This window comes from Bison bison, unplaced genomic scaffold, assembly GCF_000754665.1.
Source record: "Bison bison bison isolate TAMUID 2011002044 unplaced genomic scaffold, Bison_UMD1.0 scf7180017864135, whole genome shotgun sequence".
Lineage (NCBI taxonomy): Eukaryota > Metazoa > Chordata > Mammalia > Artiodactyla > Bovidae > Bison > Bison bison.
The window spans coordinates 5,514,259-5,538,324 of record NW_011494707.1 but is presented as its reverse complement, the minus strand read 5'-3'; the positions used below and the strand labels follow the sequence as shown (position 1 = coordinate 5,538,324).

Below are 24,066 nucleotides of genomic sequence, written 5' to 3'. Positions count from 1 at the left end.
ATTAGTTGTTTGTCAGTTGCTTCATTTGCTATTATTTCTCCCATTCTGAAGGCTGTCTTTTCACCTTGCTTATAGTTTCCTTTGTTGTGCAGAAGCTTTTAAGTTTAATTAGGTCCCATTTGTTTATTTTTGCTTTTATTTCCAATATTCTGGGAGGTGGGTCATAGAGGATCCTGCTGTGATGTATGTCAGAGAGTGTTTTGCCTATGTTCTCCTCTAGGAGTTTTATAGTTTCTGGTCTTACGAGTGCTTCACTTTCACAGCATCATCGTTTACTATTTGAAATAGCTCAGTTGGAATTCCATCACCTCCACTAGCTTTGTTCACAGTGATGCTTCCTAAGGCCCACTTGACTTCACATTCCAGGATGTCTGGCTCTAGGTGAGTGAGCACACTATTGTGATTATCTGGGGTGTGAAGATCTTTTTTGTATAGTTCTTCAGTGTATTCTTGCTACCTCTTCTTAATATCTTCTGTTTCTGTTAGGTCCCTACCATTTCTGTCCTTTATTGTGCCCATCTTTGCATGAAATGTTCCCTTGGTATCTCTAATTTTCTTGAAGAGATCTCTAGTCTTTCCCATTCTGTTGTTTTCCTCTATTTCTTTCCATTGATCGCTGAGGAAGGCTTTCTTATCTCTTCTTGCTATCCTTTGGAACTCTGCATTCAAATGGATGTATATCTTTCCTTTTCTCCTGTGCCTTTAGCTTCTCTTCTTTTCTCAGCTATTTTTAAAGCCTCCTCGGACAACCATTTTGCCTTTTTGCTTTTCTTTTTCTTGGGGATGGTCTTGATCACTGTCTCCTGTACAGTGTCATGAACCTCTGTGCATAGTTCTTCAGGCATTCTGTCTATCAGATCCTTTGAATCTATTTGTCATTTCCACTGTATAATCATAAGGTATTTGATTTAGGTCATACTTGAATGATCTAGTGGTTTTCCCTACTTTCTTTAAGTCTGAATTTGGCAATAAGGAGTTCATGATCTGAGCCACAGTCAGTTCCTGGTCTTGTTTTTGGTGACTATATAGAGCTTCTCCATATTTGGCTGCAAAGAATATAATCAGTCTGATTTTGGTGTTGACCATCTGGTAATGTCCCTGTGTAGTCTTCTCTTGTGTTGTTGGAAGAAGGTGTTTGCTATGACCAGTGCATTCTCTTGGCAAAGCTCTGTTATCCTTTGACCTGCTTTGTTTTGTATTCAAAGGCCAAATTTGCCTGTTATTCCAGGTATTTCTTGACTTACTATTTTTACATTCAAGTCCCCTATAATGAAAAGGACATCTTTTTTTTTTTTTTGAGTGTTAATTCTAGAAGGTCTTGTAGGTCTTCATAGAACCATTCAACTTCAGCTTCTTCAGCATTACTGGTCAGGGCATAGACTTGGATTACTGTGATATTGAATGGTTTGCCTTGGAAATGAACAGAGATCATTCCATTATTTTTGAGATTGCACCCAAGTACTGCATTTTGGACTCTTTTGTCCAGGAGTCTTCGGCAGAGGCATGAGTTGGCAGTAAACCACAGAGTCTCCCTAGCCAACAAGAGTGAAACAAGTGAGTGACAACAGTCTTTATCCACAGCAAAAGAATAGTATAAGAGCATCCCTGTCAGCATCATCAAACACCTGCTATGTGCCCAGGACTTTGCTCTATGTTGGGAATAAGCAGGTACTTTAGACACAGTTCCTGCCCTCACAGATCTCAGTCTGGAAGGAGAAACAACCTTCCTTCCAGGAAGGAGAAAATCATATTACATATAATATGGACTTCCCTGGTGGCTCAGTCAGTAAAGAATCTGCCTGCAGTGCAGGAAAACTGGGTTCCATCTCTGGATCTGGAAGAGCCCCTGGAGAAGGGAATGCCAACCCATTCTAGTATTCTTGCCTGGAAAATCCCATGGACAGAGGATCCTGGTGGGCTACAGTCCATGGGGTTGCAAAGAGTCAGACACGACTGAGCAACTAACACCCAAAAACAACATGCACCATGATGTATGGCACTCTGAAAGCAGATGTAGAGGACTGAGCCCACAGAGAAAACAGGCATTAGTTTTACCTTCCTCTGTCAAAGAAAGTGAATGGCAAACGAATGCATGATGACTGGAAGCATTTGCTTTTGATTAAGTGCATATTTAAATATCACCCCACCCCTCAGTCAAGCTCATGCCTCAGTCTCAGTCACGTGGCTGCTTTTACTTTCTAAAGGGAAAGTAAGAAATGGAATTGGGAAGATTTGGAGCATGAAATCTGTCTTAGATGCTTTTTTGTTTATTTTGCCTTTGAAAACTACACAGCTCATTACAGTGGAAACTAACACAAATCTCATTACAAAGTGGATGATACAGAAGGCTTTACCTTTGCTTCATCTTGTGGAACTTCTTTGAAAACAAATCATCACCCCAGGGTGAAGAAAACTTTGAAAGCTTTCGATTCTTTCTTCTTAGTGTTGAAAATGCAAGTATATGTGTGATATTCACACAAGAAAGTGTGATCATTTGGTTGTTAAGAGAGATGTGATATTGGACAAAATTTAGAAGGTGGCAAAGTTTATTTTCTCCTGTGGGGCCGATTCCTTCATCTTCCTGCCATGTGTGCATGCTAAGTCACTTCAGTCGTGTCTGATTCTTTGCAACCCTATGGACATAGCCCTCTAGGCTCCCCTGTCCATGGGATTCTCCAGGAGAGAATACTGGAGTGGGTTGCCATGCCCCCCTCCAGGGGATCTTCCCAACACAAGGATTGAACCTGCAGCACTTAAGTCTTCTGCATTGGCAGACAGGTTCTTTACCACTAGCACCACCTGACAAGCCCTGCCACCCTACTTTTATTCCCTCTTCCAATTCTTTCAGAACTTGAGCGCTTTATTTCTTGACTGTTTCATCTAATCCTCCAAGCTGACATAAGAAAAAGTCTGAAACTTCCTCACACTAAGGTATAAATGGCTGATAATAGTTTATAACCAAGTCTCTCAAACTGGGGCAGCAGAAGGTGCCAAGGGGCACCTGGTAAAGCTTTGGAACCAACATGGCACATCTCTGAGACAACAAACTTACTTGAAGAATTAGTAAGGAAACATTATTTTATGTTAAAACAAACACAAATATAATACGGAATGAAATGTGAAATGATTGAATGAATGAATCACACTAAAGTAAATTGTTACAAAAGAAATACCATGCATGAGGCTGAAACCCCAGAGCCCTGGGGATGGCAAATCCTCTTCTGTCTCCTCTGCCCTAGTGGGTAAGCCCAGCAGACTCCAGCTATAGACGGATGGATGAGGCTCTTGAAGAGCCCTGCAATGGGAGACCTTAGGGTCAAGACCCCACTCCAGTACTCTTGCCTGGAAAATCCCATGGATGGAGGAGCCTGGTAGGCTGTGGTCCATAGGGTTGCTAGGAGTCAGACACGACTGAGCGACTTCCCTTTCACTTTTCACTTTCATGCATTGGAGAAGGAAATGGCAACCCACTCCAGTGTTCTTGCCGGGAGAATCCCAGGGACGGGGGAGCCTGGTGGGCTGCCGTCTGTGGGGTCACACAGAGTCAGACACGACTGAAGCGACTTAACAGTAGCAGCAGCAGTAGAGGTAATTCAAACAGCAAGCCTGAATTGAAAGTAAATTCAACAAGGGCCTAAAAATTTTTTGTAACTTACTAAAATTAAACAAAGGAATACTAAACACCAACACTATCAACTTTATTATACACATTTTAAAGAGTAGCTATAGGGTATGGCATATTTCACTTTCAAAACTTTTCAGGATTGCCTACCCTCATGGTTTGAAAAAGATGCTTGTAAACCCATGTTGCTTTGTGGCAGATGGATGCACGAAGAGGCATTTTTAAAACGACATATTTCTTTTAGCTACGTTCAAGATGCTTGATGTATGGACCCCTCTGGCAGTCTGGTGAAGTTTACGGACTCCTTAGAAAAAGTGCTTTTAAACACATAACATAAAATATACAAGAATCTGATTAACCAGATAAACAGTTCAAAATATTTAAAATCCAAATTTGTGACCTAATAAGACATTCACTTCTTTCTCAATATATTAAATAACAAGCTCTAGGAGTAGGCTGAGTGCCAAATTTCCAAAAGGTGATAGGTATAAATAGCCAGTGAAAATTATTTTTTTAAATCTCTGAGGTAACTGTGATGTGGTAGAAAAATACCTGTAATTTCTTTTGATGGCAAAGTAACAGTTAATGTGGGTACTTCTGTGGTTTCTTGCCAACATTTATACTTAAAGGAGGAGCTAAATTTCAGTTAGAAGTTGGTGAAAAATAAAAATGTATTTTTCTCATGCATGTTCATGAACCCCAAATGATATGCCCTTAGATAAAAAGGTTCTAGATTCTCTTGACTTCAGACTGAATTATTTCCAGCTATTCTGATGCCTTAGATCCTTGGGACAGAAAAAGCAGTGAGCAACTTTTATTTAAGTGATAAGTAGACTTTGATGAGCCTTTCGCAACCCCTATCACCATCTCCACCGTGCAGATCATCCAAGTTCTGCTCTTGGGCACAACCTTGTGTTCCAACTCCATGTCCCTCCTCCTGGCGGTCACAGAAGAAAGGTTCTAAATTTCTCAGACCCACATGAATTCTCCAAACTGCCTTTCCCAACAGAATACCACCTTCTCCTTCACCTCCATTATCTATCTTTAGCCCCTGTTTCCCACTGTCTTAAAGGTCCTAGCAAAATGACTCACAATTCACATATAATAGATTTAGGATGTTTGCAATGTCTAAGCACAAATTCATGAAGTAAGAGGATATGGTCACAGAAATAGGTCTTGAAAGCCACAGAAGCAACCTTCTAACAGCTTTAGTCCTGAATCGGAACCCCACCAGCGTCAGTGTTTGAGATGCCACTTTTCCCAGAAAATAAGAAAGAAAGAAAGTAAATATCATTTTTTGAACACTTAAGTTTCCTGTGAATGGTGCTGCATTTATATTTTCTCAATCTCCTAAAGAAAGAAAAAGCAGGGAGCTATTAATATCCCCATTTATGAATGAGGAAAGAAGCTTGAAAAGTTTAAGTAACCTGCCCAATGTCATACACAGTTCTATTAAACTGATTAATTAACTATAGGGAAATCTCTTTTTGCTATACTTCTGCAGACTTTTTTAGAGTGCACAGATCAACAGGTGATTTTTTATATGTCCAAAGAAAATGAATAAGAATCGAGTTGGAATTTACAACAGATAAATGGCTTGAACCTTTAAACCAAAGAATTTGAAAGAATCCCATTCTACTTTGCCTCTACTTAGATAAAGGAAGGAATGAAACAAAGTTTCCTTGTGCTACTTATCAATGTCTGTCATCAAAATGCATGGCTAAATCATTTATATGCCTGCTGGTTTCCAAATGAATCATTAATCACTGTCAACAGTGATGAACGGTACCCTCATAAGAAAACGTTATCACCATTTGTAGTCACCTTCATGGCTGTAAAAATGTATGTTCTCATACAACTATAAAAACAAGCTGGCTGACAAATGAACATACCTTCTGCTCTGTATTTTTCAAAACAGGTTAACTGTACATTTCTTTTTTTTTTTCCATTTCACACCCCACGTTTGACTAGTAGCTTCCAGGTAAGGCCCCCCACACAGCAGAATGTGGTTTAGAAGGATCAGAAAGATGTTCAGCTAGACTAAAACAGCAGATGATGTAATGATCTGAGCCTGTGAAAACCAGGTCAAACCAAATTTGTTTCTGCCAGTTTGACAAGGCCACTGGAGCCCTTTACATGTGCCTTCAGTTTGTCTCTGTTGTGTCAGCCTCTAAATAAGGGATTTTTCTCCTGTGCAACATGCATCTTTCTTGGTCAAATGCAAGGTACCTATTTTAGCCAACTGTTCCTTTCTTCCAAGCAGTTTACTGTAAATAGTGTCTAAGATACACGTATGAGGAAGCAAGGACTTTAAAACAACACATTTAGGCTGCTAATCTTCTGCTTTTAGCATCTTTGATTTGTAAAGGACCTGTAAACATCAAATGGTATTTGATACTGTGCCTAAGTGACATTTGATTTCAGTTCTTACAATTCTATTATTGTCTTAAAATAAAAAGTGCATGATGGATGCTCCAGAAAACAACACTAGAAATTATATTTAATGTATCTGTCATGGGACTAACCATTGTCTTAAAACAAGTTCAGCCACCGAGAGGACAATTCTGTCTTTAGAAAGAAGAAATGCAACCTTTGGCTTCTCAAGAAGCTATATCCCTTCTCCAGTAACTTTCCCAAAGCTTTGACTTAAGGTTTAGGATTTCCAAAATTTGACTGACAAAGCTAAGTGTACCGTGCCCCCATATTGATGTCATTCATTTCTAATATTAGCAGCTGAGCAGCCCAGGTTCACTTGGGAAAGAGGAGCTTTTATTTTGAGTTGAACGGGAGCACATACTAAAAATGAACACAGTGAGACTTTCTTCTGGTATGTCTGACACAGATAAAATAGGGAAGCTAGTGCAGTGCAACTGCCTTGAATTAAATGGAAAAGAAATTCTATCTATTTGGACATTTGATGTGCTTCCAGAATTTTTGGTAGCCTCACCTGTGCTAATGCTGAGGAATTAAGAGATAAAATGCCATCACATTAAGCTGTTTCAATGCACAGTGTCACACAAGGTCATGAAGTGAGCATGAAAATTCCATTGAGTTGGACAGAGGAGGTTCCAGGACACCTGTCCCAGCCCAGTGTGATGTGTAAAGTTGGCCATTATTTGGTGCTCGAGCCACACAAACAAGCTTTTGGATGATGTATTTTGGACTCATTAGATCAAATGTGTCAAGTATTTGGGCTTCCATTACCCAGCAGAGCTTAAACGGATCAAAGTGGCTAAATAATCACCCCACCTCCGCTTAGTATTGTGCAGACAGGAACGTGGGCTGGATGGAGATATGCCATTTGGAATCACGGAAATTGTGTTGGAAATCCACATGAACTGGAGGAAGTTATTTCCTCCTATCTTCTCCATCTGCTAAGTGAGCGGCAAGAGTGCTTTACTGGGTAGGAGCCTCACAATGAAACTTATCCCTGCAAAAAGTAAGGGCAATGGACTTAGAGACCAGGTATGGCTTATGCACAGAAAATACCTCTCACTTTAAAAAAACAGCTAACTGAATTTGGTAATCATTCCATTTGTTCTTGTTATTTAGTTGTTACATTGTGTCTGACTTTTTTGTGATTCCATGAACTGTAGCCTGCCAGACTCCTCTGACTGTGGGATTTCCCAGGCAAGAATACAGGAGTGGGTTGCCATTTCCTTCTCCAGGGATCTTTCCAACCCTGGGATCAAACCTGTGTCTCCTGCATTGGTAGGCAGATTCTTTACCACTGAGCCAACAGCGAAGCCCAATCCTTCCACTTACAGAGAAAAAAATAATAATCTGTGAAAAAGTTAAATAAAAACACCAAGGCTCAATGTGAGACCTATCACCACTGTATAAATAATTGTCTGTAATTGAAAAATCTTCTAAGGCTTTCATTCCAGAAAAGCTGGCCTGGGTGTTCAAACAGCAGTGGCAATAACATGGGCCAGGTTGAGTACTTGCTACTTTGCAGTTTGTATTGGCCGGCAGTTCCCAAGTTTCTCAAGTTTGGCCCTGCAAACCCGTATCAGAGTGATCACTGTCTCCCTAAATCACTGGCATAAGGGAACTTAGAGCAGGTCTCCCTACCTTGGGTGCTGAGATGCTGCTCAGTAAGTGCCCAGTGTCATAATCTCGCCCTTTTTGAGTTTGTTAGAAAAATTTCTTCCTCTGCATAATTTTCTGCACCAAGTGCCTGTTCCCTATTGTGCTCTAAGTCACTGAAAGATATTAAAATTACATGAAATTTCTTACCTGGATCTCTTCCCCCATGACACCCACATAGTTATGCAAGTGCAAGCCTGAGACAGCTCCTCCATGTGCTGTCAAGAACCTCCATGGGAGGACATCCCCCACTCTACAGTGATTACACGGTTGCTCTTCTGTGTCCCTCAGAAAAGGATAGAGAACTCCTTAAGGGTAGAGAACTGTGCCTTGTTCCTCTCTGTATCTTTATGACCTTACACATTGCTTTGAACATGGTAATCTGTCAATAAATCAGTAATTCATCAATGTCAAATATCTCTACCTGGAAGACTGTTATTCACTTATATTTTTTCTTTGATTTTTTTGCTCTGGTGTAAGTCTTTTTTTATACTCCCCACTATATAGCTTTCACTCTATATTCCTACCCTTTAAAGTCAGTAGACTTTTAGACCACAAAGCAAATCTTCTGGCTGTACATCCTGTGGTTTTCTGAGAAACTACTAAAAGAACAATTCCTTACGCAAATTAATTTCATGGGAGAGGTCCAAGTATTTTTCTCCTACTTAGCAGTTCAAAATATTTTTCACACACACCTTTATGCAATAGTTTCCTGCCAGGTAGACATATCCAATTCATATGGGAAATTTAGCACTATGTCTGTGACAGCATTAGAAGAGTCAGGAAGCACCAAAAATAATTATGCTTTTGCATTTGTTTACTGTGAACACATTAGCATACATTATCATGTTCCAGTCCCACAACAGCGATGCTGGAAGAATGGCATAGACATTGCTACCCCATTTTACTATGAAGAAATTAGGGTTAGAAAGGAAGTGATATCTCCAAGGAAGTCCAAGGAGGAAGTGATATCTCCAAGGTCACCTAGCTGGTTGCAACAAAGTCACAAAAATCTGGATCTTTCAACTCCTCTCAGTGTAATGTCCTTTGAACCAGGCTAGGAAAGGAACTGTGTTGCTTAGGTGGAATTTTATAGACAGTAGCAAGCAAGGAAAAGAAATAGATGCAAAAATAAGAGCACTGATTACTAGCTCTAAAGAAATCAAACTGTAGGATAATCAAGAGAGAATTTGGAAGAACTGAGCTGTAGAAAACTTTTTAGAAAAGTTGGTTCTGTTTTGTTTGGATAGAAGCAGGGAAAAAAGCTATATTTTCATAAAAGCATCTGATCAGAAAGTAAGGAATACACTTTTCTACCATGTTTCAATAACGTCAGCTTCATCTCTTCACACTGGATCCCTACAAAATTCGATGAGATATCCTTTCTCTGAGAATTCGATTTCCTCTCTGATGGCATTAGGCAGATGACAGGAAGATGGATTGCGTCTGGGTCTCCACAAATACCTTACAGTTAAGATTAGAGCACCTAGTTCTTTTTCTACTTAAAGAATGAAAATATATTTCCTCTCCCTGGATCAACTTTTAAGGATGAAAAGCAAAATGTTGAGGAAAGGAAGAATCATTTAAGGACTGTCTGACCTTTTTGTAGGAATTTTGTGTAGTTTTTTAATAAAAGTAATCTAATTTAGTTTAAATAGCCTAAAGGATTATTTTGTATTTGTTCTTTTAATATTCCCTATCCATCTGTAGTAATACTTTGCTTTAAAGGTCAGTTCATCTGTTACTCAGCCAACAAATGTTTATTAAGGGTCCACTATGGGCCAGAATTGATTGATGAATGAAGAATGACTGATGGGTAAATAATCTACAAATCTTGCCCTCAAGAAGAGAGATATTACATTTGTAAGAAAACTGATAAAGAAGACCAAAGGGCTGAAAAGCTGTGTTTTGTGGGGACCCTTTGTTGTTGTGCTGAGCCTAAGGACATTTTGGACTTTAAAGCACCCAAATAGGGATGAAAGAGACTCTTGCCCAAACCACAGGCCTGCATCTGGAGCTCTGCCCCCACCATGGCTCTAGTCAAGAACAGTGTCATAAAAGGTTAAGTTTATATACCTGAAACTAACACAATGCTGTTAATCAACCATATTTCAATTAAAAAATTTTTAAGTGAGATTCAATACTCACAGATAAAATTCTACCCGAGGAAACGATGACCATGTGTTGCTTTATTTTTATTTTAGGAATCTTGGAAAATCAGGACTCAGAGTTTCTTGCTTGGGTCTTGGTAAGTACTCAGGGTAACACGTAGGGGTGAGCTGGGAGGTGGGAGATTGGAGGGAATACCAGGGAATGATTGGGGTGTAGGTCAGGACCCAGTCTTGGGAGAGAAGGGTCCTCCTGACCAACGTTGCCTCACTTCCTCTGAGCATACAACCCTTCTCCTTTCCTGCCCCACACAGCCCTCTGCCACTCAGGCCCAAGGGGCTACTGTGATCATAATGTCTTCTGGGGGCCTGTTAAGCAAAAAGAGATCTGATATTAAAGCACATCTTAGAGGAAGAGACTCCTCTGTTATTATTCCCTTTCTAGCAAGGGTACAAAACCTCATGGCATGTGGGTGTATGCACAATTCACCTGTGACATCATATGATTTTTTTCTGTCCTTATCTTCCCTTTCCCTAATTTTCTCATATTTTTCTATTTTAATGTCTTTATATACTCCACTATTCTTGCCTGGAGAATTCCATGGACTGAGGAGCTTGGTGGGCTACAGCCCGTGGGGTCACAAAGAGTCAGACACAACTGAGCAACTAACACACACACACACATTCACACATATACTTTTCTAATGTACCTTAAATGTTTTAGGGACAAGATAAATATTTAAAGACAACTAAGAAGAGATGGCGATTTTAACATCATAAGAATAAATCTGAAATTATAAAATCTGAATGTGAGGCTTGGGTCATCATACAGCTTTTAGACATTCCCCAGATAAGGGAAAGGCCACTTTGCTGTTGAGGCAATTCAACGTCATCAGAACTGTTTCTGTAACTGAAGAGAGTCTAGACCAGGATGGTAGCTGAGGACTTAGTGAGAGGTGGTAGTCAGAATACAGAGAGCTGTGTTCTGAAGGTTGAGCCTGGCAGATCTTCTGTTGGATTCTATTTCGGTTGCAAGAGAAGAGTCAAAGATGACTCTAAGGTTTTTTGCCTGAGCAACAGAAAAGATGGAATTGCCAGTAAGTGAGATGTGGAAGAATGAAGGAAGAGAGACTTAGGAGAGGAGGGAGCTGATTGATTTGGGACATATTAAGTTTAAGATACCTATTAGACATCCAAGAAAAGACATATATGTATATAGGCAAAAGGATATATGAATCTTGAGTCTAGAAGTGAGATCTGAGCTGGATGTAGAATGCTGCAGGAGTCATCAACATGTATATATTGTATAAGCCATGACACTGGATAAGAACATTAAAGGAGTGAGTATAAATAGAACAGAAAACAGAAGAACATGGTCTGTGACCTGGGAAGTCCATTAAGTTGAGAAAATGAGGAAGAACCAACAAAGAACATTGAAAACAAGCAGTGGGGTTTTGTTTTTGTTTTCAAAAAAACAGATGAGGAAAACCAGGAGAATAGGGAATCCTAGAATCCAACATTTCAAGGGGGATAGAGACAACCTCTGTCAATGCTGCTCATCAGTCAAGCAAGATGGGGGTCAAGAATTGATCATTCAGTTTAGCTACATGCAAGTCACTAATGACTTTGAAAAGATCCATTTTGAAGGAGTGAGGGGTTCACTGACACATGACTGGAATATGTTCAAGAGAGCTTATAAAGGACTGGCAGCTGCTCTTTTGATGACTATTTCTATAAAGAGAAGCAGAAAATGGAATGGAAGCTGGACAGGTAGGTGTGGTCAGAGGGGGTGCCCTAACACATGGAAGAAATGACAGCACATGCATATGCTGATGGAGAAATTCATTTGAGAAGGGAAAACAATGGTTAAGATAACTAGAGAAAAAAATACCTGGAATGGCTTCTGGAAGACACAAGAGGAGAGTAACATGAAAGAAGGCAGAGTACATGGGCTTTGAGGCTGGTAGGTGGATTGACAGGGTGACAGAAGCAGTATCTTGTAGAAGTTGTTTTCTACTGCTTCTGTATTCTCAGTGAAATCAGAAGCAAGGTCATATCAGCTATTAGCGAGGATGGAAGAGTGGTGTTGAAAGTTTGAGGAGAGAGAGAATTTCTAGGAGAGTAGAAGAGGGAATCGGAGAAGGCAATGGCAACCCACTCCACTACTCTTGCCTGGAAAATCCCATGGACAGAGGAGCCTGGTGGGCTGCAGTCCATGGGGTCGCACAAAGTCGGACACATCTGAGCAACTTCACTTTCACTTTTCACTTTCATGCATTGGAAAAGGAAATGGAAACCCACTCCAGTGTTCTTGCCTGGAGAATCCCAGGGATGGGGGAGCCTGGTGGGCAGCCATCTATGGGGTTGCACAGAGTCGGACACGACTGAAGTGACTTAGCAGCAGCAGCAGAAAAAGAAGAGTGAATGGACCAAGGTAATGCATCAGAGTGGCTAGACAGCATTAAGGATCTGCTTGAGATTTGTGCTAATAAATTTGAAGAGACCATCTCCATGGTTGGGTGTTTTTCTTCCAGTCGTGTTCAGCCATGCAAGTCCAGGTGGGGTTTTACAAGGGCATAAGATAAAAAAGAGAGGCAATGATGCTGAGGGTTTATGCAAAGGGGTGATTGTAATGGTGGACTTTGGGGTTGAAGCTGAGCAGGTAGAAAATTGAGGACTAAAGCCAGGAAAAGGAGGAGACAGAAGGACAGTGAAAAGTGGGAAGGGTCAGTGAATTGTACATCCAGAGGACCAAGGGATTGTTGGAGTAAGATCCGTAGAGACAGTAGAACAGAAGAATAGAAAGTGGTACGGGGAGGGAGGTGGGAGGGGGGTTCAGGATGGGGAACAGATGTACACCTGTGGCAGATTCATGTCACTGTATGGCAAAACCAATACAATACTGTAAAGTAAAATAATAATAATAAATTAATTAAATTAAATAAATAAATAAAGAGTAATAAAAATACAACTAAATCTCTTAGTGAAAAAAAAAAAGTGGTAGTTGGAAAGAAAGATTCTTGAAATTGAGATTATGGGGGGTCCTGCCCTTGTTAAAGTCTAAAGCATGTCCCTTGGGAAAGAGTGACTGAGGTTGTGCTGAATGCAAGATAAGTAGACCAGAAGAGGTCAAGAAGCTGAAAGACAAAGGTGTAGGGAAGGATTGATTACCTTTGAGGTCACTGAAATCACTAAAATGTATGGCAAAACTAATATGGGAGAGAGTGACCGTGAACCAGAGCTAAACTTTTCCTATGAGAAGGACTGACTAGGGATGAGTAAGTAACATGGGGGGACTGATGATGTGAGATTCAAAGTGGGTTTCATTCAGTTCAGTTCAGTAGCACAGTCATGTCCAACTCTTTGCGACCCCATGGACTGCAGCACGCCAGGCTTCCCTGTCCATCACCAACTCCCGGAGGCTACTCAAACTCATGTCCATTGCATTGGTGATGCCATCCAACCATCTTGTCCTCTATTGTCTCCTTGTCCTCCTGCCTTCAATCTTTCCCAGCATCGGGGTTTTTCCAATGAGTTGGTTGTTCACATCAGGTGGCCAAAGTATTGGAGTTTCAGCTTCAGCATCAGTCCTTCCAATGAACATTCAGGACTGATTTTCTTTAGGATGGACTGGTTGGGTCTCCTTGCAGTCCAAGAGACTCTCAAGAGTTTTGTCCAACACCACAGTTCAAAAGCATCAATTCTTCAGCGCTTAGCTTTCTTTATAGTCCACCTCTCACATCCATACATGACTACTGGAAAAACCATAGCTTTGACTAGATGGACCTTTGTTGGCAAAGTAATGTCTCTGCTTTTTAATATGCTGTCTAGGTTGGTCATAACTTTTTTTCTAAGGAGATTATCTTCATTGCCTCCACTATAGTTTGACCTCAGGTCAAGCAACAGGAGGGGAACACAGCCCCACCCATCAAGAGAAAATTGGATTATAGATTTACTGAACATGGCCCCGCCCATCAGAACAAGACCCAGTTTCCCCCTCAATCAGTCTGTCCCAACAGGAAGCTTCCATAAGCCTCTTATCCTTATCCATCGGGCAGACAGAATGAAAACCACAATGACAGTAAACTAACCAAACTGATCACATGGACCACAGCTTTGTTTAGCTCAGTGAAACTATGAGCCATGCCGTGTAGGGCCACCCAAGATGGACGGGTCATGGCAGAGAGTTCTGAAAAAATGTGGTCCACTGGAGAAGGGAATGGCAAACCACTTCAGTATTCTTGCCTTGAGAACCCCATGAACAGTATGAAAAAGGCAATGCAGGTTGGGAGGAGGAACTGGGAGGAAGGTTTCTTGAATTTTGTGAGTGTGGAGGCTGGATGAAGCAATGATAGTGAATGAATAAAAGATAGTGGCAACTGATTCTGCCCCCTTTCACAGTATAGCAAAAATATTGAAGGCTAATGATGCCTGAGTTTTTCTGATTCTCCTTAAATTATTATAATGTGGTTTGGGAAGTGAAGGTGGTCTTTGTTCACTATAAGACTAAGGCAATTTGACTTTTGCTCAGTTAATGGCTCTTATTTTGTTAATGTTTACTTGTATTAGAAAGACCCTGTAGATTCATTACCAGGGATATTCTAACCTTTTTTTGAGACTGGTTAACAGACATGACTTAGCAACTAAACAATAACAGCAACAACAGCAACAAATGATAAATAGCTATTCACTACTTATTACTCAAAGAAGTTAAGGACTATAGCAATTTAAGAAAATATGGATTAAGAAATGTAGTGAACAATCCAGACTTAGAGAATGAATTTATGGTTGCCAGAGGCAGGAAGGATGGGGGGGAAGGGATAGTTAGAGAGCTTGGGATGGACGTGCACATACTACTATATTTAAAATGGATAACCATACAGCACATGGAACTCTGCTCCATGTTATGTGGCAGCCTGCATGAGAGGGGCATTTAGGGGAGACTGGATACATGTATATGTATACCTGAGTCCCTTCGCTGTTCACCTGAAATGATCACAACATTGTTAATCAGCTATACCCCAACACAAAAAAAGTTTAAAAAAAAGAGAAATACAGTGAACAGTCTTAGACAATTGTCTCATAGAATCAATATCTATAATGGAAAATATTTCATCAAAAGTACCTAGAAAACTCAACCAAAAGCCCTTAAGACTATAAAAATTTCAGGTACCTATGAAGTGCCACATATAAGTGAGTCTCCAGGGGGCAGACTAGTTTTTTAAAACTGTGTATGAGCTGTAGGTATTTTGGTGAATTTTGAAACAGACCTGATTCAGGAGCAAGTCCTGATTTGAGCTTTAGGGTTTTTTTCTAAGAGCTTGAACACTTGTGATAAGACATGGCATGAAAAAATAGGAGGAAACAAGAAAAGTTCATGGGATTGACTGGCTTCAATAAAAACAGGTAAACAAGGCTTGAATAAGTATCCTTTGAGAACTTTTCTGAGCTACCTACTTCTGTAAAACATAGGAGACAAAAAATTCATAGGAAGGAATAATGCACCAACTTTAGATAATTTTTCAGGCTCTGCATACCTCAGCTGTCAAATCCAGGTGGAGCTGGATTTACTGTTGTAGACTTGGGATATCAGCTCAGTTATAACATGTGTTGAACTGAGGCTTTGAAAATTAAGTATTAAATATTCCAAGCAATCATAGGATTACAGATGTCTTTTACTGAAGTACTTTGGAGAAGGACAGGCTGGGAATTTCTCTTCCTACCAAGCTTCCTTTTGCTAAACCAAGAGCATATGCAAATGGAAGCAGAAAGGTGAAATAACTCAAGGATGAACTGAAGATACAGCTAAAGGAACACAGCTCTGTCAACAAAAGAATAGGAGGTGGGAGTCAAGTGGAGACCCAGCTGTGAGCTGCTGTGGCTAGATTGGTTGGTAAATACACTGACCCAAAATCAAAGAAATTGATGGGAATGTAGAAAAGCCGCCAAAGAGTGATTGAGCATCATCTCAGTCTAGTGGGAAGTGGGATCATCTTCTGAGAGAGAAAGAGGAAAATTTATGTATTCATTCATTCTTCCACTCGTTCATTTTCAGTAAACATTCAGGAAACCAGGTATCATGCTAGCTACAGAGGTTATCAAGATGAAAACAGCAAGGCTATCAAGATGAAAACTGCTCTCAAATTGCTCATAGTGTAATTGGAGTCAGGCATGCAAAAACAGACAGTGCATTGGACGGATGCCATAATAGAGGGTACAGGATGAACCAAGCATGAAGAAGGTCTCCTGGGGAATCTGGAGCAGCTCCACAGGGGAGGTGCTGTTCAAGCTGAGACTTGAAGGGGGTCATCAAGTAGAGAAAAGGGGGGAAGGATGAAAGACAGAAAGAGCAATGTGAGCAATGGCCTGGAGGGAGACCCATGGAGTGGGAGATAATGGAGGAATACTAGTGTCTGTGTAGAACATTGGGAAGGCAAGGTATTGGGGAAGAGCTGAGCCTGGAAAGAAAGCTAGGCCTGATTAGGAAGGCCATCATTTGCCTCACTAAGGCATTGAGCTCTAGTCCTCCAGGTCTCTGGGGTTCCTCCAAGTCCTTCAGCCCCAAGGTCTCGGGGAACATCTGAGAGATGAGGTACAGACAGGAGACACATTTCCCTGCCCTCCTCCTTCCATTGCCACCACTTCAGCAAAGTAGCTCTACTTTTCTAAATGTGAATATGAATATAAGATTTTAAAGGTAAATTTAAATGTAGTACTTTAAATTAAAAAATTTTAATGTAGTATGTCGTAAATGACTTTGTTTTTTAGAACAGGAGTAGGTTCACAGCAAAACTGAGCAGAAAGTACAGAAATTTCCCCTTACATCATATACACACAGCTTCCCCCACTATCAACATCCCACATCAAAGTAGTACATTCATTACAGTCTTACTGTAATGAATGTATTATTATTATATACCGACTGTATTATTCATATATATCGTAAATGTATTATTACATTGACATACTGTTATCTCCCAAAGACTACACTTATGTGTATAACTTTGGTGTTTTACATTCTGTGGGTTTGGACAAATGTCATAATAGATATTCGCCATCATAGTATTATACAGAGTAGTTCGCTGCCCTTAAAATCCTCTGTGCTCTGCCTATTTTTTTCTGACCTCTAAGTCCTGGCATCCACTGACCCTTTTACTTTTTCCATAGCTTTGCATTTTCCAGAGTTTCATGTAGTATGCACATCCTATAGTATGCAGTCTTTTCATATTGGCTTCTTTTACTTAGTAATATGCATTTAAGTTTCTTCCATGTCTTTTTATGGTTTGATAGCTCATTTCTTTTTAGTGCTTCATATTACATTTTGAAGGAAAAACAGCATGCTTCTTCCAAAAAAAAAAAAAAAAAAAAAAGTGTGCTAAAGCCCTGCTCCAGCTTGTGAAAAGCCATTGAAAAACTTGAATCAGGAGTAGGACATGATAAGATGTATTTGAATTGTTTTCTGGAAATGGTGTGGAAGCTAGATTAGAGGGGGAAAGAGTTGAGCCTGGGGGCAGATGATGAGGCAGTGCTAATAAAGATGGACAGAAAGAAGGTGACTTTTTTTTTTTTTAGGAGGAAGAATAAACAGGACTTAGTGACCTTGGGTTCAGAATGAGAGGTCTCCATGAACAGAGTTCCGGATTGGGCATGTGGGAGGACAGGCTGAAATCTCAGCAGGAGGAAATGTAGGAGGGAGCAGTAAGAAAAAGGAAGAGGAGAAGCAGGAGCACCATTGGCTAGAGGAGACCCAAGAGCCTGCCAGCATCAGCTTCAGCTATCCAGGGGGCACAGGGAATGCTGGAGAGAGTGCCAACAACAGTAAAGACCCAGGAGCTTCTAACGGGGTGAACCCATGGTTGTCACTGAAGTCACCTGCAAATACAGAGGACTGAGGTATTTAGGCAGGTTTAGGACACCTGCCTCTTGGAGTCTCTCAGGCTGTATGCTCCCTGAGAGCAGAGATCACCTCTGTTTTTTTTTTTTTTTTTCTACATCCCTGTTAACAGATCATGGTATCTGGCAAGTAGTAGATGCTCAAAAATAGTTATTGAATAGAAGACTGGGTAAGTGGGTCAGTTGCTAAGGAATGACAAAAGGCACAGTGGGTAATAGTGAAGATCCAGAGAAAGACAGAGATGATGAACTGCTGGGGTCCAGCCAGCCCAGGTCTTTGGCTTTCTCCAGCAGCGTATCAACACAGAAACAAAGAAGGCCAAGTGGAGCTGGGGGGTGGGGAGAGGGCATAGAGAGAAACCCAACACATGCCAGGGACCAGGGGATCTACTGTATGCATAGTGACACGAGTCCAGATTGGGTTGGGGCTCAGAGCCCTCACTCCTGCAGATAGAAAGGGCATCTGCCCACACACATTAGGAGCAGGAAGTCCTTCTGATTCATGCCACAAGAGGTCGTACCCCACAGTGGGCAACTGTTCCTAACAGGTGCTGGAAAGGGGCAGACTTCATCCTGTGCCACTCACTCTGAGATATACATGCCTCTATCCACTTAAGAGGCTGGCAAAAGAAAAGGTGTGTGATGGTTAATTTTATTTGTCAACTTGCCTGGGCCACAGGGTACCTGGATTGGTCAAACATTATTCTGGGTGTGTCATGAGGATGATTTTGGATGTGATGAATATTTGAATTTGTAGACTACATAAAGCAGATTGCCTCCCTAATATAGATGGGTGGCTCTCCCTCAGTTAGCTGAAGGCTTAAATACAACAAAAAGGCTGAGTCCCCTTGAACAAGAGGGGGACTCCTCCAGCCTGACTGCTTCAAGCTGGAACACCAGATTTTTCTGGCCTTTGAACTCAAAAATGAAACATTGTCTTGTCTTGGGTACTGCAGCTTTTGAACTAGAATTTACACCATCAGCTCTTTTGATCCTCAGGCCTTCAGACTTGTCCTGAAACTATACATGGGATATCATGGGTCTTGAGCTGCAGGTGACAGATCTTGGGACTTCCCAGCCTTCGAAACTGGGACCCAATTCCTTATAAGAAATCAATCTCTATGTGTGTATGTATGTATATATATATGGTATGTATATATATGTGTGTGTGTGTGCATATATAATTTCTATATATAAAAATATACTTCTATATTTTATTATATATTATATGTGCTAGTCGCTTCAGTTCAGTTCATTTCAGTCGCTCAGTTGTGTCCAACTCTTTGCGACCCCATGAACCGCAGTACACCAAGCCTCCCTGTCTATCACCAACTCCCAGAGTTCACCCAAACTCATGTGCATCGAGTCAATGATGCCATCCAGCCATCTCATCCTCTGTCGTCCCCTTCTCCTCCTGCCCCCAATCCCTCCCAGCATCAGAGTCTTTTCCAATGAGTCAACTCTTCGCATGAGGTGGCCAAAGTATTGGAGTTTCAGCCTCAACATCAGTCCTTCCAATGAACACCCAGGACTGGTCTCACTTAGTCTTGTCCAAATCTTTGTGACTCCCTGGACTATAGTTCACCAGGATCCTCTGTCCATGGAATTCACCAGACAAGAATACTGGAGTGGGTAGCCATTCCTTTCTCCAGGGGATCTTCCCAACCCAGGGATCAAACCTGGATGTCCTGCATTGCAGACAGATTCTTTACCATCTGAGCCACCAAGGAAACCCATTATATATTATAATTATATATAAAATATACAAATATTACATATAAAAAGATATATAGCAAGGAATTTTATAAGAAATTATAAGATTCTATTTCTCTGGAGAACTCTAACTAATAAAAGCATTTTGCTAGTTTTGTAAAAATATCACCCAGGTGCTTGTGGCAAGGCAAATGGGTATTTCTAGGAAGTGATCAAGGTTATGGGAAGGTGGGAAGAGCACAGATGGGGGGTATGTGATCACTTGCTCAGTTTTCAGCTGAGCACATTTGGAACTTCATGCAGGATACCATCATCCTCTAAGGAATCCTCCTGGGCTGTTCCCTGGTCAGGAGGCATTTTATGCATTCCTGCCAGACTAGGCTGGGCCTGGATCTAAACAGTGAAGAAAAGAAGGAACACCTATGCCTTCAGGGCCCTGATTTCTACAAACCTCAAGGCCATTAATTCCCAGGCAGAGCAAACTGAGTCCATGATCATCCTGTTCTGTGTTTATTCAGACAGCCCTTTCACGCTTCATCCTTGAAGGGACAGAGTCATAAGTGAAATATTTGACATCTTGGAGACACTGAGTCTCTCAGGAGGTGTGTCTTCTCAACTCTGGCTGCACAGCAGAATTACCTGCGGTGCTTTTTCCAATGCAGATAACCAATCTCCACCCAGACCTTTTGATTAAGAGTCTCCCAAGGCACAGGTGTTTTTAAAAGACTGTTCGGACGATCCTGAGGCAGTTGTAGGATCGGAACTCGTTGTCCTCACCAGATAGAAGGCGATAGTGACATGCATGGACTGGTGACTGCTGAACCAGGCGGTGGCTACACTTTCTATCTGCCTAGCTGGCTGCTGTACTCAGGCCCAGGCCTCGGAGCTGGCTGAGGGCTCTCCACCTGAACTGCAGTCGCCAAGAGGAAAACCTGCCCAGCCCAGTGCTGGCCTTGGGGTTCTCTGGAGCCTATGTCCTGGGGAGGCTCCTGGTGTAGGCAGGTCGAGCTCACCTCCCCTTCCACTTAGCACCTGACACCTGGGCCCATCTACTTGGTGCCCTGCCCCAACTAAGGGAACCTTCCAGAGCCAAAGCAGTGAATATTAAGCCCAAGCCATGTGGGCTTCTTCTTAATGTGTCGCCATGTGCAGAATGTGCTCCTAGCTGTCTCCCTCTGCCCTAGGGATGCTCTCAGTGCACTAAGTATTTTGACCACTAGGAAAACATGAGATGAAATGTTTAACGTGGGTGATATAATTTTTGTGACACCCTTCATGATTTTCATTCTTGCTGTTAAGGCCAATATAAACTAGCCACTTCTCATATTATAATAACATAACAGCAACAACATTAAGTATTTATAAAGTGCCTCCAAGAAACGAGAAGCCAATTTAAAGGGCAATTTCTTCTGTCAGAGAGTTTACCAATTTTTCTGCATAACACAGAGTGAACTATCTTAAGACCATGATACCCACAGAATTTAAATGATGCATGAATATTAAACATAAAACAAGTGAATTTTAGGCTTGTCACTTCTCCTGGAATGTCTACCTTGAATAAATGCCATGGTGTATACACATTAAAAATGGAGAGGCATTTATATTTTTTAAAAAAGCATTTTAGAATATTTCTTTTAGGTTTTCTACTTTGATAGATAAAATCCTTCTTCAGAATTGTTAACAAGTTGGTCGCCTTCTGAATTACCAGGGGCTGCCATTCATGTGCTATTGCTTCCCTCATAGAGGGTGTCAGGAGCTGAGACACAGCTGGGGTGACAGATGGGCAGCCTGATGCTCCACACACTGTCAGCGTTAGGTTCAGGGAGGAACTGGAGAAGAGAAAGGAGAAGAGTCTACACAACCCTAAGTTCACACACACGCACACACACATACACCCTCATCTCCCTCAGTGCAGTTGTAAAAGGATGAATAGCCCTCATTTGTTAACCTCTGATCCAAAAATGAAACAAGTAATTGCAAAGCCATCAGATACTAGGGGAGGCTACGTTTTCTCCAGACTCAGATATGGGCACTTTGTTGAAACTGATGACAATTTGTAAACATGGCCTCACAGCTGTAAAAAATTAGTTTTTGCATTCATCACCCACTTTACAGATGAGAAAGAATCAGGAAGAGGGGAAATGTCTTGTTCAAGGTCAGTGATAGAGATGACAGAGCCCTCATTTCCTGCCCCTGGCCCCTCCACCAGCCACCACTTCACCTGCCTCCAGTCTCCACATGCTCATAGTGAGTGCCATCTCCACATCTCTCTTCCTTGAAAAGAGAGCAGCTGAGCCAGGCATGTAAGGCCCCTGCCAGCTCTAACAGTCGTGATATGAGCAACAATCAAGTTCACTGTGACTCCAGGGTGGCAGCTGGGGGATAGTGCTTTACTCTACTTTAGAACTAGAAAATTTCAGAGCCTAAACAACTCCTCACATCACTCTCCAGAGTAGGCAGACAAAGATGCGTCAAAGCTCCACAGTCAGAATGGGGGTCAGAATCTGTGGTCCATGACCAGGTGATCAAAAGACTTCAAAGTGAGAAGGCAGCTGAATGCAAACATTTTGTTTTTGTGTGGATGCCCTGAATGACTTTCCCTCCCATACATGCAGCCCTAGAGACCTCATGAAGTCCTGCTATAGCTCCTGTCTTCAAGAAACACAGTTGTGTACATGCCCACCTGTTCATATTATTCACCCAGAGTTTTCCCCGTACAGTCTACATTTATAAAGAGTACATTTGTAAGATTATTTTCTTATACTTTTTAAAAATTTTAATTGGAGGATAATTACTTTACAATATTGTGGTGGTTTTTGCTGTACATCAACATGAATCAGCCATAGGCATACATGTGTCCCCTCCTTCCTGATGAACAGATAAGGAAGTTGTGGTACATATACACAATGGAATATTGCTCAGCTATAAAAAGGAACACATTTGAGTCAGTTCTAATGAGGAGGATGAAACTAGAGCCTATTATACAAAGTGAAGTAAATCAGAAAGAGAAAGACAATTATCATATATAAAAGCATACACATGGAACCTACACTCTTTTAAAAAAAAATTTTTTTCTAGCAGTGCTGCACAGCATATGGGATCTTAGTTCTCTAACTAGGGATAGAACCCACACCCCCTGTACTGGAAGGACAAAGTCTTAACCACTGGACCGCAAGGGAAGTCCCTCCTATACTCTTTGCAATGTAAGAACCCAAATGAAAGTTTCAATTTCAGTCAAACATGCACCTGAGCTACTCTAATATGAGGCTAAAAAACGAGGGAATCGGTTGGGGTGCTGTCCTCTGTGCAGGTGGGGCTGTGCTTCTGGGGTGCTTGGATTCATCGAGGCAGGATCACGGGGACGGCAGCATTAACGCCTGAGGTGTGGGCTGCTGTGGATCAGCACACTGAGGGGAAATGTGTGGAGATTTGTATATAGGCCTTAGAGGCCTCAGACGCCTCAGCTGGATGAAGTTAGGAATAAAATCTCAGTTCTTTTTAGAACTATTGCATGTAAATTAGTCAGGAGCCTTCTCGAGAAAGTGAATGGAAAACCCAGCTCAAAGCAAAGCAAAACCGTCAGCTTAGCCAAAACCAGAAATTTTTAGGCTCACAGGGACAGTGAGCCCAAAAGACTTGATCCAGGGATCAGATTGTGAGTTCTGCAAGCTGAAGGTCGGTTCCATTCTCAGACTGCCCTCAGAGTAACAAGATGGCTGCACACACTCCAAGTGTCATATCCCACTGGCTCTGACTAGCTTATGTATCTATCTCTGAATCAGTCATTGAAGAACTGCCAGCAATCAAGAATCACCCCTGAAGCAGGGGAAGAGTTTAAATCCACCCTCAACCACAGAATGAGATTCCTAAAGGAAATCTAACGGGCTCTTGCTTAAAGTGCTCTGAGTTCCTCTGCTCTTGAGTTAAGAAAAGAGACCTTTGGATTCTAAAATTCCTCCCCGCACTTATTTTAGCTTATCTGAGCTTTTTCTATGTTGTTGGTAGCCAAGGTTGAAAATCAGAATTCTCCCAGCAACTTGAGGTATGCTCAGTCTGCTGGGTCAGCTCTGCTGGGTTACCTTCCGCCACCTCTGTTTGCCCAATGGACAAAACTTTTCTTGGCAGGGTAAATACAATACCTAGCTTTGCCTTTTTAATACTTCCCTATCGTGTTGAAGGATCAGTGAGACCTCATTTACAAATAAAAACTTCATCCTAATACCTGAGAGATGACACTATGCAAAGGAGAACCTCCGGGAGGGCGCAACAGAAAATGCCATCAACGCTCACTTTACATCTGACATCTAATTAAAATGAGAGGAGGAAGAGGCTCCCCAGCATTCAATTACAGAAAATGCCTGAAGTAATGAGCAGTAGCTGCAGTAGAGCTGACAGTCTAACCATGGGGGTTTCTTCAGGTTGAAGAGAAGGAAACCGGAGATGAAAAGTCCTGGCTTGGGTCCACTTGCAATTTTTACTGGAAACAAATTTCTTCTTTGACTCTGTCTCATTTCCCATTTCTCTGCCCTCTGCTCTAGCCACCCTTTCCTTTGGCTCCATTCTGAGCAGAAACTAGCCCAACTCAGCCGACCTGCTTCAAGTATCACTCAGCAGTGATACTTGAAGTGCTGCTGGCTGAAG

General features: G+C 41.5%; 1 protein-coding gene across 1 annotated transcript in view; it reads left to right on the top strand.

The window, feature by feature from the left end:
• Window positions 1–24,066, top strand: part of KCNAB1 (potassium voltage-gated channel, shaker-related subfamily, beta member 1) — a 301,932-nt gene that overhangs the window by 158,795 nt on the left and 119,071 nt on the right. The window contains exon 2 of the mRNA XM_010839872.1: window positions 9,916–9,959. Coding sequence (XP_010838174.1) covers window positions 9,916–9,959 — 44 coding nt within the window. The remainder of the gene's footprint in view (window positions 1–9,915; window positions 9,960–24,066) is intronic.